The sequence below is a fragment of the Rhizophagus irregularis genome, chromosome 5 (assembly GCF_026210795.1).
Source record: "Rhizophagus irregularis chromosome 5, complete sequence".
NCBI classification, from domain to species: domain Eukaryota; kingdom Fungi; phylum Glomeromycota; class Glomeromycetes; order Glomerales; family Glomeraceae; genus Rhizophagus; species Rhizophagus irregularis.
In genome coordinates, this window is record NC_089433.1 from 3,866,819 (window position 1) to 3,882,100 (window position 15,282).

Genomic DNA, 15,282 nt, shown 5'->3' on the forward strand with positions numbered 1-15,282 from the left:
ATTATATTAAAAATTAAAATTTAAATAAAATTTACAATTATAAATATTAAACAATATTAATTATACTTACTCTAAATAAAATTATAAGATTTTAATATAATAAATAATTAATTAATTAGATTATAAATAAATAGTACAGTATATAATAACTTATAACTTACCAACTAAAAGATTTAATTATTATGAGTAAATAATATATAATTATAATAAACTAAATATAAAAAATATAGGATTATTATAATTAAAAAATGCAATACTTACAGGCTAAAATATTTTGGGTGATTTTTTAAATAATTTAATTAGTTTAAATTATATGTAAATATTATATAAATATAATAAATTACTTACATTCATAAATATCTGAATAATTTTTTAAATAAAGAATTTAGTTAGTTTAAATTATATGTAAATATTATATAAATATAATAGAATTAAATAAATAACTTATAACTTACCAACTAAAAGAAATTATAGAATAATTTTTTAAATAAAGAATTTAGTTAGTTTAAATTATATGTAAATATTATATAAATATAATAGAATTAAATAAATAACATACTCCCTATATTATTAAATAAATAATTTTTTTAAATAAAGAATTTAGTTAGTTTAAATTATATGTAAATATTATATAAATATAATAAATTACTTACGAACTAAAATATTTGAAATAAAGAATTTAGTTGGTTTAAATTATATGCAAATATTATATAAATATAATAAATTACTTACGTTCTAAATATTTGAAATAAAGAATTTAGTTAGTTTAAATTATATGTAAATATTATATAAATATAAAATAAATTACTTACGTTCTAAAATATTTGAATAATTTTTAAATAAAGAATTTAGTTAGTTTAAATTATATGTAAATATTATATAAATATAATAGAATTAAATAAATAACATACTCCCTATATTATTATTATATAAATAATTTTTTAAATAAAGAATTTAGTTAGTTTAAATTAAATGTAAATATTATATAAATATAATAAATTACTTACGAACTAAAATATTTGAATAATTTTTTAAATAAAGAATTTAGTTAGTTTAAATTATATAAATATAATAGAATTAAATAAATAACTTATAACTTACCAACTAAAAGAAATTATAGAATAATTTTTTAAATAAAGAATTTAGTTAGTTTAAATTATATGTAAATATTATATAAATATAATAAATTACTTACGTTCTAAAATATTTGAATAATTTTTTAAATAAAGAATTTAGTTAGTTTAAATTATTTGTAAATATTATATAAATATAATAGAATTAAATAAATAACATACTCTCTATATTATTAAATAAATAATTTTTCAAATAAAGAATTTAGTTAGTTTAAATTATATGTAAATATTATATAAATATAATAAATTACTTACGTTCTAAAATATTTGAATCATTTTTTAAATAAAGAATTTAGTTAGTTTAAATTATATGTAAATATTATATAAATATAATAAATTACTTACGTTCTAAAATATTTGAATCATTTTTTAAATAAAGAATTTAGTTAGTTTAAATTATATGTAAATATTATATAAATATAATAAATTACTTACGTTCTAAAATATTTGAATAATTTTTTAAATAAAGAATTTAGTTAGTTTAAATTATATGTAAATAATATTACATAAATATAATAAATTACTTACGTTCTAAAATATTTGAATAATTTTTTAAATAAAGAATTTAGTTAGTTTAAATTATATATATAAATATAATAAATTACTTACGTTCTAAAATATTTGAATAATTTTTTAAATAAAGAATTTAGTTAGTTTAAATTATATGTAAATATTATATAAATATAATAAATTACTTACGTTCTAAAATATTTGAATAATTTTTTAAATAAAGAATTTAGTTAGTTTAAATTATTTGTAAATATTATATAAATATAATAGAATTAAATAAATAACATACTCTCTATATTATTAAATAAATAATTTTTCAAATAAAGAATTTAGTTAGTTTAAATTATATGTAAATATTATATAAATATAATAAATTACTTACGTTCTAAAATATTTGAATCATTTTTTAAATAAAGAATTTAGTTAGTTTAAATTATATGTAAATATTATATAAATATAATAAATTACTTACGTTCTAAAATATTTGAATAATTTTTTAAATAAAGAATTTAGTTAGTTTAAATTATATGTAAATATTATATAAATATAATAGAATTAAATAAATAACATACTCCCTATATTATTATTAAATAAATAATTTTTTAAATAAAGAATTTAGTTAGTTTAAATTATATGTAAAATATTATATAAATATAATAGAATTAAATAAATAACATACTCCCTATATTATTAAATAAATAATTTTTTTAAATAAAGAATTTAGTTAGTTTAAATTATATGTAAATATTATATAAATATAATAAATTACTTACGTTCTAAAATATTTGAATAATTTTTTAAATAAAGAATTTAGTTAATTTAAATTATATGTAAATATTATATAAATATAAAATAAATTACTTACGTTCTAAAATATTTGAATAATTTTTAAATAAAAAATTTAGTTAGTTTAAATTATATGTAAATATTATATAAATATAATAGAATTAAATAAATAACATACTCCCTATATTATTAAATAAATAATTTTTTAAATAAAGAATTTAGTTAGTTTAAATTATATGTAAATATAATATATTAAACAAATAACTTACACCCTGTAGTATTATTAATTAATAATAATTATAAAGTAAAGTAATTATAATCAATTAGATAAAATATTATAATTGTATATAAAAATTAAGTATATACAGTAACTTACAATCTAATTATTTAAATAAATAATATTATTAGTTTAAATTATAAATACTCTTAAATTAATATAAAATTAAATACTTACTTTCTATAATATTAGTAATTATTAAAGAATTATATCAATAGAAAATTTAGTTATTTAAAATATCATGTAAAATACAATAAAAAAAAAATAGCTATTAACTTACTAACTATAATAATATTAATAATAAAATAAATTATTTGGTTATATAAAATAATAGAAGTAAGTAATTTAATTATCATTCCGATTATAAGATAACCTATTACTTACGAGCTAATATACGAGCTAATATAGTAAAATAATTTTTAGAAATAGTTTAAAAAATTTAAATTATATGTTTATAATTTACAAGCTAATTTTCTTACCTTCATCTTCTTTATCTTTCTCAATTTTTGAAACTAGTTTCATTATATTGCAAATTTGGTTTGGAAAAATTTTAGAGCAATTTCAATTTGTATTAGATATCTATATTCATGTTATATGCTTTTACCTTTATCGTTACTTTGAGACTTTCTGAACAAGAAATTGTTAGTCCAGGACATACTTTTACAATAAGATTATCAACAAGTACAAGAGATGTTAAAATTAATTGAAATTCTTTTTATTCGAGCATATATAGTTGTTTGTGTAGCACCAATTTTCAGCCAGATATATTTAATTAGGCGTTAGAGCGTAGTGCTTCGACCCGGATGAAAACCGTCATCCGGATTACACAAAAAAAAAATCCAGATTATATCCGGGTCGATCCGGATTTTAAATCCGGATCAGATAATCCGGATAGAAACCGGAAACCGGATTGGATTTTTTTTAATTGCGAGCTACGGAGATGCACAATAGCTCATTAGAATCGTCTCGTTGAGACGGATCGAATGGCGCTAATTTCATCCTTATACAATCACTGGATGCCGAAATATTCAACAAAACATCAAAAATCGGCATTTTATATATTGCAAATTACGATACTGCGCCATTTTATGTTTGTCGAATATCTCGGCAACCAGTGATCGTATAAAGATGCACAATAGCTCATTCGAATAGTTGCATCAAGACAAATCTAATGAGTTTTAGATCATCTTTCTACGTCCACTGGATGTCGAGATACTCAATAAAATGTCAAAATCTGCATTTTTCATTTCGCGATACTGTGCCATTTTACGGTTTTCTGAATATCTCAGTATAGAGTGATTGTAGAAAGATGAACTTAGTACCATTCGATTTGTTGCAACGAGACGATTCTAATGAGATATTATGCATCTCTGTACGACCACTAGATGCCGAGATATTTAGCAAAATGTAAATGGCGCAGTATCACAAAAATGAGAAGTGCCGATGTTTGATGTTTTGTTGAATATCTCGACATCCAGTGGTCATAGAAAGATGATCTGAAGCTCATTAGATTCGTCTTGATGTAACTATTCGGATGAGCTATTGTACATCTCTATATGATAACTGGTTGCCGAGATATTCGGCAAAACGTGAAATGGCGCAGTATCGTAAAATAAAAAATGCCGATTTTGACATTTGGTTGAATATCTCGGCATCCAGTGATTGTGTAAGGATGAAATTAGCGCCATTTGACCCGTCTCAATGAGACGATTTGAATGAGCTTTTATGCATCTCTGTAATCTGCATTTTTAAAAAAATCCAATCCGGATTCCGGTTTCTATCCGGGTTATGAGATACGGATTCACAATTTGGATCGATCCGGATATAATCCGGATATCCGAAAAAAAAAAAAAATTCGGATCAATCCGGATTGATCCGGATACGGGTCGAAGCACAATTAGAGCGTCCGAAATGTTGATGGTATCACTAAATTATAATAATACAACTTTCTTGTTGATCATTAGCTATAAGAGTTAAGTACTTGTCTTTTTTTCACTTTTACATTTCTTTTGAGAGTATCAAGCGCCAGTACAATAGTGCTCTTTGCAAAATGTAAATTTTTTTATGAAGAAGGTGGGCATATGAAAAAAGTCTGATATTTTCGACCTTTGAAGGTGGAGGCGTGATGACGACGGCAACGTGGCGTAAGAAATATATATAGTGACACTTGTGACATCCAATGGGTGGGTGTGACAAATAGATTTTCCACTACACCTACTTGCAGATCCTGAGAGATCCAAGGGAAAAGAGTTTTTATTGTAAGTTGCAACCACGAGACTTTTCCGGAAGGATGGGCTATATTATTTATAGTTTTTAGTTTCTGTATTTTTTTTATTTTTTTTATAGTTATTAGATTTTTTTTTTGTTTTTTATCGATACAGGCATATAATTATAGTTTAGTCTATCATCATATCCATTCGTACCGACCTTATTAAAATTTAATTATGTTTTTTTAAAGGTCAAATTACCTTATACTAATTACGTTATCATAATATAATAATGTCTTTATACAGTTCGTAGTATTGTCTTATTACTTGTTACAAAAAAAGAGCAAAGCGTTTAAAATGAGGAAACTTGGTTCGTCCAAAAAAATTTAACCATAACCTGAATTATTTATATTGTGAATTTTCGGAAAACAAAAAGAAAATTTAAAATATACTTTTTAAATGATTAATATTTTCTTTCAATAAGTACTTTTATTAAAACGTCATACCTTGTGTGACGTAAAATTATTTGTGAAAAATCAGAAATGTCCTTTAAAGTAAGTTAGAATTTTTTTATTTTGCTTCTTTGATTTTCCTATAATAAGGTGCTTATTTTCTTATTTTAAGTAAAAAGATATGGATAATTGATAAAACAAAATTATTTTTTAATGTCAAATTCTTTTATTAATAGTAAAGATAATGGGAACGAAATCCAATGAGAAGCACATTTAGTTTATATACAGTACTTCAAAATAGCACTTTAAAAAAAAATCTTAAAAATAATTTTTTTTTTTATTGTCCGGAGCGAAGCGAAGGACAATATATGTCTACGCACTATGAAAAAAAAATCGATCACGTGAGTTTCTCTGTCCGCCACGTGATCGTCACCCAATGAAATCGGCAAAATTTTAGTTTTCGTTCCGGACTTACAACGGTTCCCGTTTCCTAGTTGATATAAACTTATCTATATTGAGTTATTATTCCTTATTACTATCTTCTTTTTATAGTCTATTATGTTTTTTGTTTCAATTTCTTGTGCTTCTCTTTAAAATGGTTTGTGAAATTTTTCTGGTAAATCTTCGTTGATCAAATTTGCTGTTGTCGGTAAAGTTTCAACTTTCGACTTATTCATTATGTACATTATTAGCAGAAGAAACAAATCTTAGATTGAGAAATATTTTTTCATTTAATTATTTAATTGATTTCTTGCATAAATGGGGGACTTTCTTTTTTCTTGTTAATATAAATTTTAATAGATGTTACCTTGAGGAGTAACTGGACAAGTAGTTTCGTTAGACTAAGAAAATTGGAGAGGGAAATAAAGTTATTCATTGGAAGCAGCCTATTTAAATAGATGAACTTGAGAAGTAAGACCGGTCAAATAAAATTTAGATCTTTGTAACATAAAATTTTTTAAAAAAATGTAAAGACCGGCTTTTATTTTATTTCGTAGAGAATATGGGAACTCTTTATTTAATTCTGTTTACAATTACAGTATTAATAATAAATAAAATTAAATGAAAAAAAGAAAAAATGGATTAATTAGATTGATTGTAATTCGTGTGATTCGCAGGATCATTTCTTCTAATGTTTTCCTTATTTCGTGACTAAATATTTATCAGAGAAGATGAAAAATATTTAAAGAAAACTATTAAATAAAATATTAACAAATTCATATATTTTTGAAATATCTTACTTGTCGAGTTTTGGTCGTATGCGACATTTTTCTTTTGGACATTTTTCTTTTTTCTTTCTGATCGTTATCTTTATGATTTCTTGGTGTTGCGACTGTTGCGTGTTGATGATTACCATTATCTGAAATTCTACTATTGTTTTTTTCTTTTTCTATATCTTTTTTTCGATTTCTTATTTCAATATCTTCTAATAACTTGCCTATTTGACATTTTATTGATCCACTCCCCAGTCGAAATATTTTCATCTCTATTTTCATTATCTTTATTATTTATTTTAATTTCAATTTGTCGAGGACTTATTTTTGGATTAATATAAATGTGTGTACCAGTCCCTTTCTCAATGGGTTTTAGATTACGTCCTTTACGACCAATCAATTTACCAATTTCAACATGGTCGGAAATTTCAATAATGGTCAAAACAGTTGAATATCTGATGGAATTTTGCATTTTTGTTTCCATTTTTATGAAGAATTTAAAGATGATATATTGTTGTATTTTTTATTATTATTAAAAATAAAGTAGGAAAAAATATGTATGATTTTTTTTTTTGATGAATTTTTTTGAAAAAGCAAACTCAAAAAGGGGAAGTATTTATATAATTTAGCAGTTTTGCAAATTTATAAACAAAAACACATCGTAAAAAACATTTTATTAATATAAAACCAATAAAATTTTTATATTGTTATTATTTTTAACAAAACCATTTTTTTTTAATTAACAAAGACAATTCATGAAAAAAAAATCTATTTTTAAATCATCTTTTATTATAAAAGGTAATTGTTCTCTTTTCACAAAAAAGTGATAGCTTGTCTGGATCACCGGGTCTTGCGCCACAAATTGTGTTCACAACAATTTAAAGGACGATAGATGATTAGATTTTTTTTTTTTTTTAGTAATGCGTTCATTAATTATGCTCGTTAAAAATTACATAATTACTAGAAAATAATATAAAAATATTACTCTCTATAAATAACCGATCTATCTAAAATTTTGATAAATTTCTAAAAATAAAATATTGTTAATTTTCGAAAACTATCTTGTTAAAAAAAACATTACTAATCTAAAAGTTTTTTTGATTTTTCAATATTATCCTATCTTTTTGAAGATTTTCTCTAACAGAAAGGCATAAATTCGTTGATTAATACTAAAAATAAACATCTTAATCCTTGTAAAACAACAAAATAAAAATGAAAAAAAAACAAACAAAACAAACCAAATTAAAAATAAGAAAACTTAAAACATTAAGAAAAAATTCATAAATCTACGCTCTTGACGGAAATGTATCCAAAAAGGGGCAAAAATCTCTTATCGTCCTCCTGTAATCTTCAACCAATTCCAAACGTATATCTACAAAATTTTGATCTTAAATTTGTTAAATTTATTGGGACAAATTTGTTTATTCGCTGTCAGAATCTTCCCTTCGTCCCTGCACTGTCACTATGCGTTTCTTATTTTTGTTAATCTTGTCTGTTTCTTTACTTGATGTTCCTTCTTCATTTGAAATATCTTGCTTTGTTTTCAAATTATCCAATCGTTCTTTAAATTTGTTATTCATCATCTAGTTCTTCGTGTTCTTCTTTACTTCTTGGGATCGTAGAAAGGGACTTGGTAATGCATCTACAAAATTTTCACCTGTTGATGTTTTGTGTGTAGGTACATTAAATTATTGATTCCAGTCCTCTTTCTATATACTCCATCATTTCCAATCAATTCATCATGACTTTTCATTTATAATCCTTTTCCCATTTCCTCGTCCATTGTGGATCTATAAATTGACGATAGATGATTAGATGATGGTACAATATACGCTCACATCAACATTGGTGCATTTGGTGGTAATAACTCTCAGATAGGTAAAACAAAACTATAAAATTCATACAACTTTCATACATTTAATTATGAAAGAATTTTGTAGTATTTATTATTATTTATTTTTATTATATAGATAGATACTATTATAAGGAATTTTTTAGAATGATGATATGATACCTAATTTTATTTATCGAAATTAATTAGAACATATATTGTGTATTACCTATTAAGAATTTACAGTAGTTTTTATAATATTAAAAATCTATCAGATTATGTCTTTGTTATCTAATTATTATGAAGAGCGTCACTATTTCATTATCTAGTACAAAAAAATTGACTAACAAGTAATAGCGAAATAATTATAATACGTAAAATACGAATCAATTTTAGCTTGTTAAATTTCTATGAATAAAAATATAAATTATTTAGAAATAATAATTATTGTAACTAAAAATCCAGAATTAGAAAAATAATAAATTCCTTTTTTTAAAAAAAAATTACTAAGGGCCATGCATCGCCGAGATGGAGAACCGAGATTGAACTTAAAATTAATGCAGTTAATTTCTAATTTAAAAATAAAATTAATGAAAGGTAGATAATTTTATAAGATATTTATGAAAGAATAGAAAAAAAAAGATAAGAATAAATGTCTTTTTGAAAGTAACGAAAATAAATTACAAGACTAATTAATTCTTGTAAACAAATATTTATAATAATTGAACATATTGAACACTTCAATTATTAATTTTTTATAGTAGTCGATAGTTAATAATGCAGTATTATTAATTTTTTATATAATAGTCGATAGTCAATAACGCAGACGTAGTACGAGATAGGGAGAATTTCTTTTTTTTTTTTGATAATTGATAACAAAAGCGTTTGTTAATGACACAATTTGTGGCGCAAGACATGATGATCCGGACAAAAGTATCCAGCTATCCCTTTTTTGTGATAGTCTTGACCATCAGTTATATTATCGCACGAAAATCTTTATAACAATGACGGTTTTTTTTTCATGCTTAAAAGTGAATGATTTACCTTTTATAATAAAAACATAAACATGTTTTAAAAATAGTTATTGAGAAAATCATCGTTTTTTCATGATTCGTCATCAAAACCATTGTCTTTGTTAATTAAAAAAAATGGCTTTGTTAAAGATAAAAATAAATAAAAAACTTTTGTTGGTTTTATGTTAATGGAATATGTTTTTGTTGCAATTTGCGATGTATTTTTTTTTTGCTTGTAATTTGCAATAATTGCTAAATTATAAATACTCTCCATTTTTTTTAGTTCTCATTTTTCAAAAAAAAAAAAAAACATTAAAAAAATCATATATTTCTCTTCCTCTTTTTTTTTTTTAAAAAAAAAAAAAATACATAATAATATATCATCTTTAAATTCTTCATAAATATGGAAAAGCAAATGCAAGATTCCATCAGATACTCAACTGTTTTGACCATTATTGAAATTTCCGACCATGTTGAAATTGGTAAATTGATTGGTCGTAATGGACGTAACCTAAAACCCATTGAGAAAGGGACTGGTACCCACATTTACATTAATACAAAAAAAAGTCCTCAACAAATTGAAATTAAAATAAATAATAAAGATAATGAAGATAGAGATGAAAATATTTCGACTGGGGAGAGGATCAATAAAGCAATATGTCAAATAGACAAGTTATTAGAAGATATTGAAATAAGAAATCGAAGAAAAGATATAGAAAAAGAGAAAAACAATAGTAGAATTTCAGATAATGGTAATCATCAACACGCAACAGTCGCAACACCAAGAAATCATAAAGATAACGATCAGAAGGAAAAAAGAAAAAGGTCCAAAAGAAAAATGCCGAATACGACCAAAACACGACAAGTAAGATATTTCAAAAATATATAAATTTATTAATATTTTATTTAATAAATTTTTTTTCTAATATAAAATATTTTTCATCCTCTCCAATAAATATTTAGTCACAAAATAAGGAAAATGTTAAAAGAAATTCTCCTGTAAACCGCATTAATTACAATCAATCCAATTAATCATATTTTTCCTTTGTTTTAATTTTTATTATCAATTATGTATTTTTTTCATATTATTATCACTCAATTATGCATTTAGTTTTTATTATAGATTATACATTTTTTTGATTATATGAAATAAAATTTATTATTATATAAACAATAAAGTTTTTTTTTTAAAAAAAAAAAAAGATTTCCCAATTCTTTCACAAACCATAAAGTAAAATTCTTCTTAATCAAAATAAAATAATATTAAAAAATCAAAATCAAAAAGTCTAATTTTTTTTGCATTAAAAAGTTATCTAATCTAATATTGTAATACGCATATTTGGATATATACATAATTATTGACCGAAACCATTATTTAAGTAAATGGGAGCAAATAAAAAATTTTTTTTTTTAAAAAAAAGATTTAAGGATTGTATATAAATGAACTATATAAACAGATGGGTTTTTCGAATCTGATACAAATTCCTGCATACATACGTAAGGGATTTGTGTTGTCTATTGTCTATTGTTCTCACCATAGCTAGACTTTTTAATGTTACAAAGTTAAGATGCATTTTTCACGCCCGGAACAAACGATTTTTTTTTTACGGAAGAAAGAAAAATTTAAACTTTTAAATTAATTGTCCTTGGCTACGCTCAGCGGCTCAGGACACTATAGTACTATGCAAAGTACAACCGCGCAATACACCAATCATTATTACTAATTATTTGATCACGTTAAACTGTTATATTCACGTTTTCAGTCATCTTAGTTTGATATAATATATATAAATTATTTATTTATTATAATAATATTGGCGTTTTGAATTTGAGTTTGTAATTAAATCTTACATAATGTTAATCAAGTCCAAAATATAAATAAGTTCATCTATGTCCGTGAAAATCCCTTTTGGAAATAATATATAGAAAATGATGATGGAACAATAAGAAAAAATGTATTAATAAAAAATAGTATTTATAAAGATTGAAGTTAACAAATGAATTTATTTATATTAGTTATGTAGTAATTATGTTCATCTAAGTTAAAAAATTTCTTGTTTAAATTTTTCATATACGAGAAATTTTTAGTAAATTAATATCTTCTTCTATTAAAATCATGACGCAAAATCTCCACCAAATTTCTTCAACCATCAATACATTAATCATTTCCAATCATCTAAATCATATAGCTCTGCCTACAGGCTACAACGTTTATCTGATGGATTAGTAAATCTTCAGGTTTGATAGGTAAAATGGTGACAAAGGTTAAAATTAACTGGGTCTACATGGATCCGTCACAGGCAGAAAGAAGTTAAAGGAGGAATTTGTGGTGACAAATTTGTCTCACGGGGAAAGGTTTGTAGTACGGGGCAAATCATTCAACACCACCTCAACAGCCACCAATACCTTCATCATCGGAAACTCCACCATCACCAACATCACCAACATCACATCATCGCCAATACCTTTACTTAGAATATAACCAATACATTTCCAATTTCGGTGTAAAATTATACGTATTAATTTAATCATATTAAATAAAAAATTCCTTTATATTTGCTGATCTTAAATAAACGCATACCGGTGAAATTAGTGTTTTAGGCGAAACTAGTCTCGATATACAAAACGTTTCCAAATTAGGTTTCTGATTTTTGAAAATAGTTTCCAATTAAGTTCATTAAAAAAATGAATGATATTATTCTCATCTGTCAAACAAATTTGGTATCATTAATGGGTCAACAAAATTAAACGCATATTAATCAATGTATTAAAATCAAATAAATTGTGAAATACTATTTATTTATTAGTATTAAGCATAGAAATCAAATCAACACAAAAATTATATTTGCTATAATATCGTCGTCAAATACTGCGCCTAATTTTCGGTGTATATGAACAACAAGTCCTATCTACGACGGGAAGAGTTTGAGGAAAGAGCGTTAAGAAATATTAAGTACTTTATAAATAAAAATTTTAAAAATGTCAAGAGGATGTCTCCACGTAAATTGACTAACGATTTTTTACCATACGACAAATACAACTCAGTATGTGAAGATATACTGTATGTAGAACACTAGGTTCAAGGAAAAAGTTAATGGAGATAATTATAAGGAGACTATGTGTAGAGTATAGAAAACGATATAGAAAGAATGGGAAAGTAAACTCGCTGGCTGCGGAAGGCTCGAGAATGATACAAATGGCTCGTTTATAAATAAGTACCTGATGTTGACAAGAATCTGATGGAAATGAGATTGATGAAAAATATGGTTATTATGATTTTATCCTCTCGAAACTTATATATAGAGGGAAAGATGGATCATTTAGAGACGAGGAAAGTTTGAGTAAGGCGATTGCGGATTCAATAAAGAAGGAAGGACCCGATGGAGTTTGGATAATTCCATCAAGAAAAAGTAAAGATTTAATAACTTTATTAATAGGGAAAAAATAAAACTGGAAAAAATAGAAATATTGGAAGAGCTTACCGAAGATGCAGTGTTTGACACGGTGAATAAATATAGGCAAGGAATCTTGCAGATCTACAGAGAAACAGATAGATTTGGATTCAGATACCATTGATTAGTTAAACAACAAGGTAAAAGCAGGTCAGCCCATTTTGGAAGCCACATCTTCCTCAAATAATTTGATTACAACGAATAAGAAGACAATAAAAGGGAACAAGAAACCGACGAGGAAGAATTTTGAGAATATACAAAGGTTAATGAAGATTGTACAACGAGAATCATGAGACTTCGCAACCATCTGACTAGAAGCATTCATAATAAACATAATAAATAAATCTTTTAAATATGGGAAATAAAATTAAATAAATGAGTTACATAAAATACATTAATATATTACCCAAAATTAATTTGTATTGTTCTTTTTTATTTACTGAAAAAAAAAGTTGCACCTTCGGCAGCAATCCAATTAGCTACCGTTTCATCTAATCTTCTAATGGGACGTGAATTAGTTTATTGTTAGCGCGTCCTTTTCGTGTAAAATAATATACTGTAATTTGTTAATAATTATTGTAGATATTGGTAATTAATCATCGGATCATAAAAAATTCTTAATGTGGAAATAAAAATTTTTCGTAAGTAAATTATTTTACTATTATATGTTAATTTCAGTGCGTAAAAATGGTTTGAATATGGTTGAAATTTATAATATACAATACCCACCTTTTCGCACTCTTTTTCTCAATTTAAAACATTATGAATGATGAAAAATGTCTTAAATATTTCGAATGAAAGTCAAAGTATTGGTCCCTCGTTGATTTTGACGGGTGGGCATTAAATAACATCGAACATTATCAAATGAATATTGGTCATCGTTTCTTTTACAGGCACTTAAGTGAAATTTTACTAAAGTCAAATTCAAAACGAAAAATAAAGAAAGCAAGAGAGCTTATTAGATCAAAAAAAGTAAGTAATTTTATTGGAGTGCAAGTTTTTCCATTGGGTCTACTGAGTACTGATTCTTCAAAAGGAATCAGTTATGTACCTTCCCAAATTAAATTTACACTGGGCCAAACACGCAATTAAATTAAGATTGGGTTGGTGGGTGGGAGGGCTAAGTATTTCTTGAATATTTAAATTGTATTTTATGATTATATTTTTTTTAAAGAAATCAACTTATTGGCAGGAATTATAGTGAATAATATCCTTTTTTTTCTCTCTGCTAAAGCTTTGGTATCAGATTCAGTACTTTTTACAAATCTTGGCTCACAATTTGAAAGTATCATCTCGGACTATATGGCTAAAGATAAACCAACTGAGATTCCAACCACATTATTCCATTCAAATGGAAGCGGATTAAAAAATCAGACTACAATGTTAAAACGTGGATCTTTCATTTTTTTTCAGATGCTTTAACATCAATTGAAGGAAAGTTTTATTTAGAATTACATAATTTTGGTTTTATTTGTATTAACAATCAAATTTTACATCAAAATCTACCAAGGAAATGCCCTGGTCTTCTACATCATCATCATCGTCATCACCACATGAGTCACAAAATCTGCAATCCATAAAAAAATTCAACAGCAACAATCACCACACCTGTACTAGGAAAACATGACATTACTACAAAAAAATTTCAGCCAACTAAATTAACAAAATTATCAGATATTGCATCAAATGCACTCGTGGTTAGCAGGCTCGCGTGAAAAGCGGGTATCAGGCTATTTAATAATAAGTGAATTACATTAATAAATTTATATTCTCAAAATTTTATATTTCAGAGCATAGCGATCATTGTTTCGACAAATTGGACAACATAATCGCAACACATTTATGCTTGTTCACGATATTGATCATGTGGACGATCCTCACAAAGTTATGAACGTAATAAAGATATATTCGAGACAATGGGAATTTATCGTTTATGATTTGATCAAAATCTGAAACAGATAACTAGGGTCAAGTGGGATACGCCCCTAGAGCCTAGACCCTTTCTAGCAAAGAATTACCTGAATTGAGCAAACCATTAATCATGGCTTAAGCCAGCGTCACTAAAAGTCCTATTTACGAAAAATAAATTTGTTTATTTACACATCAGATATTAGAGACAAATTGGTGAAAGCTTTCGCTCGTGAGCTACACGTGTTCATGAACGGGTAAAATTTTACGAGGAATAGTATTCATTTCCGAATCAGAGGAATTATCCATGTTATAATTGTGGCGATTCAGTGGATCATGAAACCAGAAATAATTTACATGTGCACATGTGCACGGACTCATTTGTTCGTATACTTCAAATTTTAAACTCAAGAACGATGCAGTTATAAAAATTCAAATGATAGTTCTTCCTTGGATAATATATAAGCTGAACATTAATGGAGAAACTCGAACAACATTG

General features: G+C 24.7%; 2 protein-coding genes across 2 annotated transcripts; one reads left to right on the forward strand and one right to left on the reverse strand.

Annotated features, from left to right (window-relative positions):
• Nucleotides 1-6,781: 6,781 nt before the first annotated feature.
• Nucleotides 6,782-7,063, reverse strand: OCT59_025367 (uncharacterized protein; the record flags this gene model as incomplete). Its single annotated transcript, XM_025313137.2, has 1 exon — nucleotides 6,782-7,063. One exon carries the CDS (start codon nucleotides 7,061-7,063, stop codon nucleotides 6,782-6,784), a length of 282 nt encoding a protein of 93 aa, XP_025188201.2.
• A 2,763-nt stretch (nucleotides 7,064-9,826) lies between these two features.
• OCT59_025368 (uncharacterized protein) lies at nucleotides 9,827-10,455 on the forward strand (the record flags this gene model as incomplete). The annotated part of the gene is made up of 2 exons (XM_066138038.1): nucleotides 9,827-10,288; nucleotides 10,387-10,455. The coding sequence occupies 2 exons, from the start codon at nucleotides 9,827-9,829 to the stop codon at nucleotides 10,453-10,455; spliced, it is 531 nt and encodes a 176-aa protein (XP_065992049.1).
• Between the last annotated feature and the right edge of the window lie 4,827 nt (nucleotides 10,456-15,282).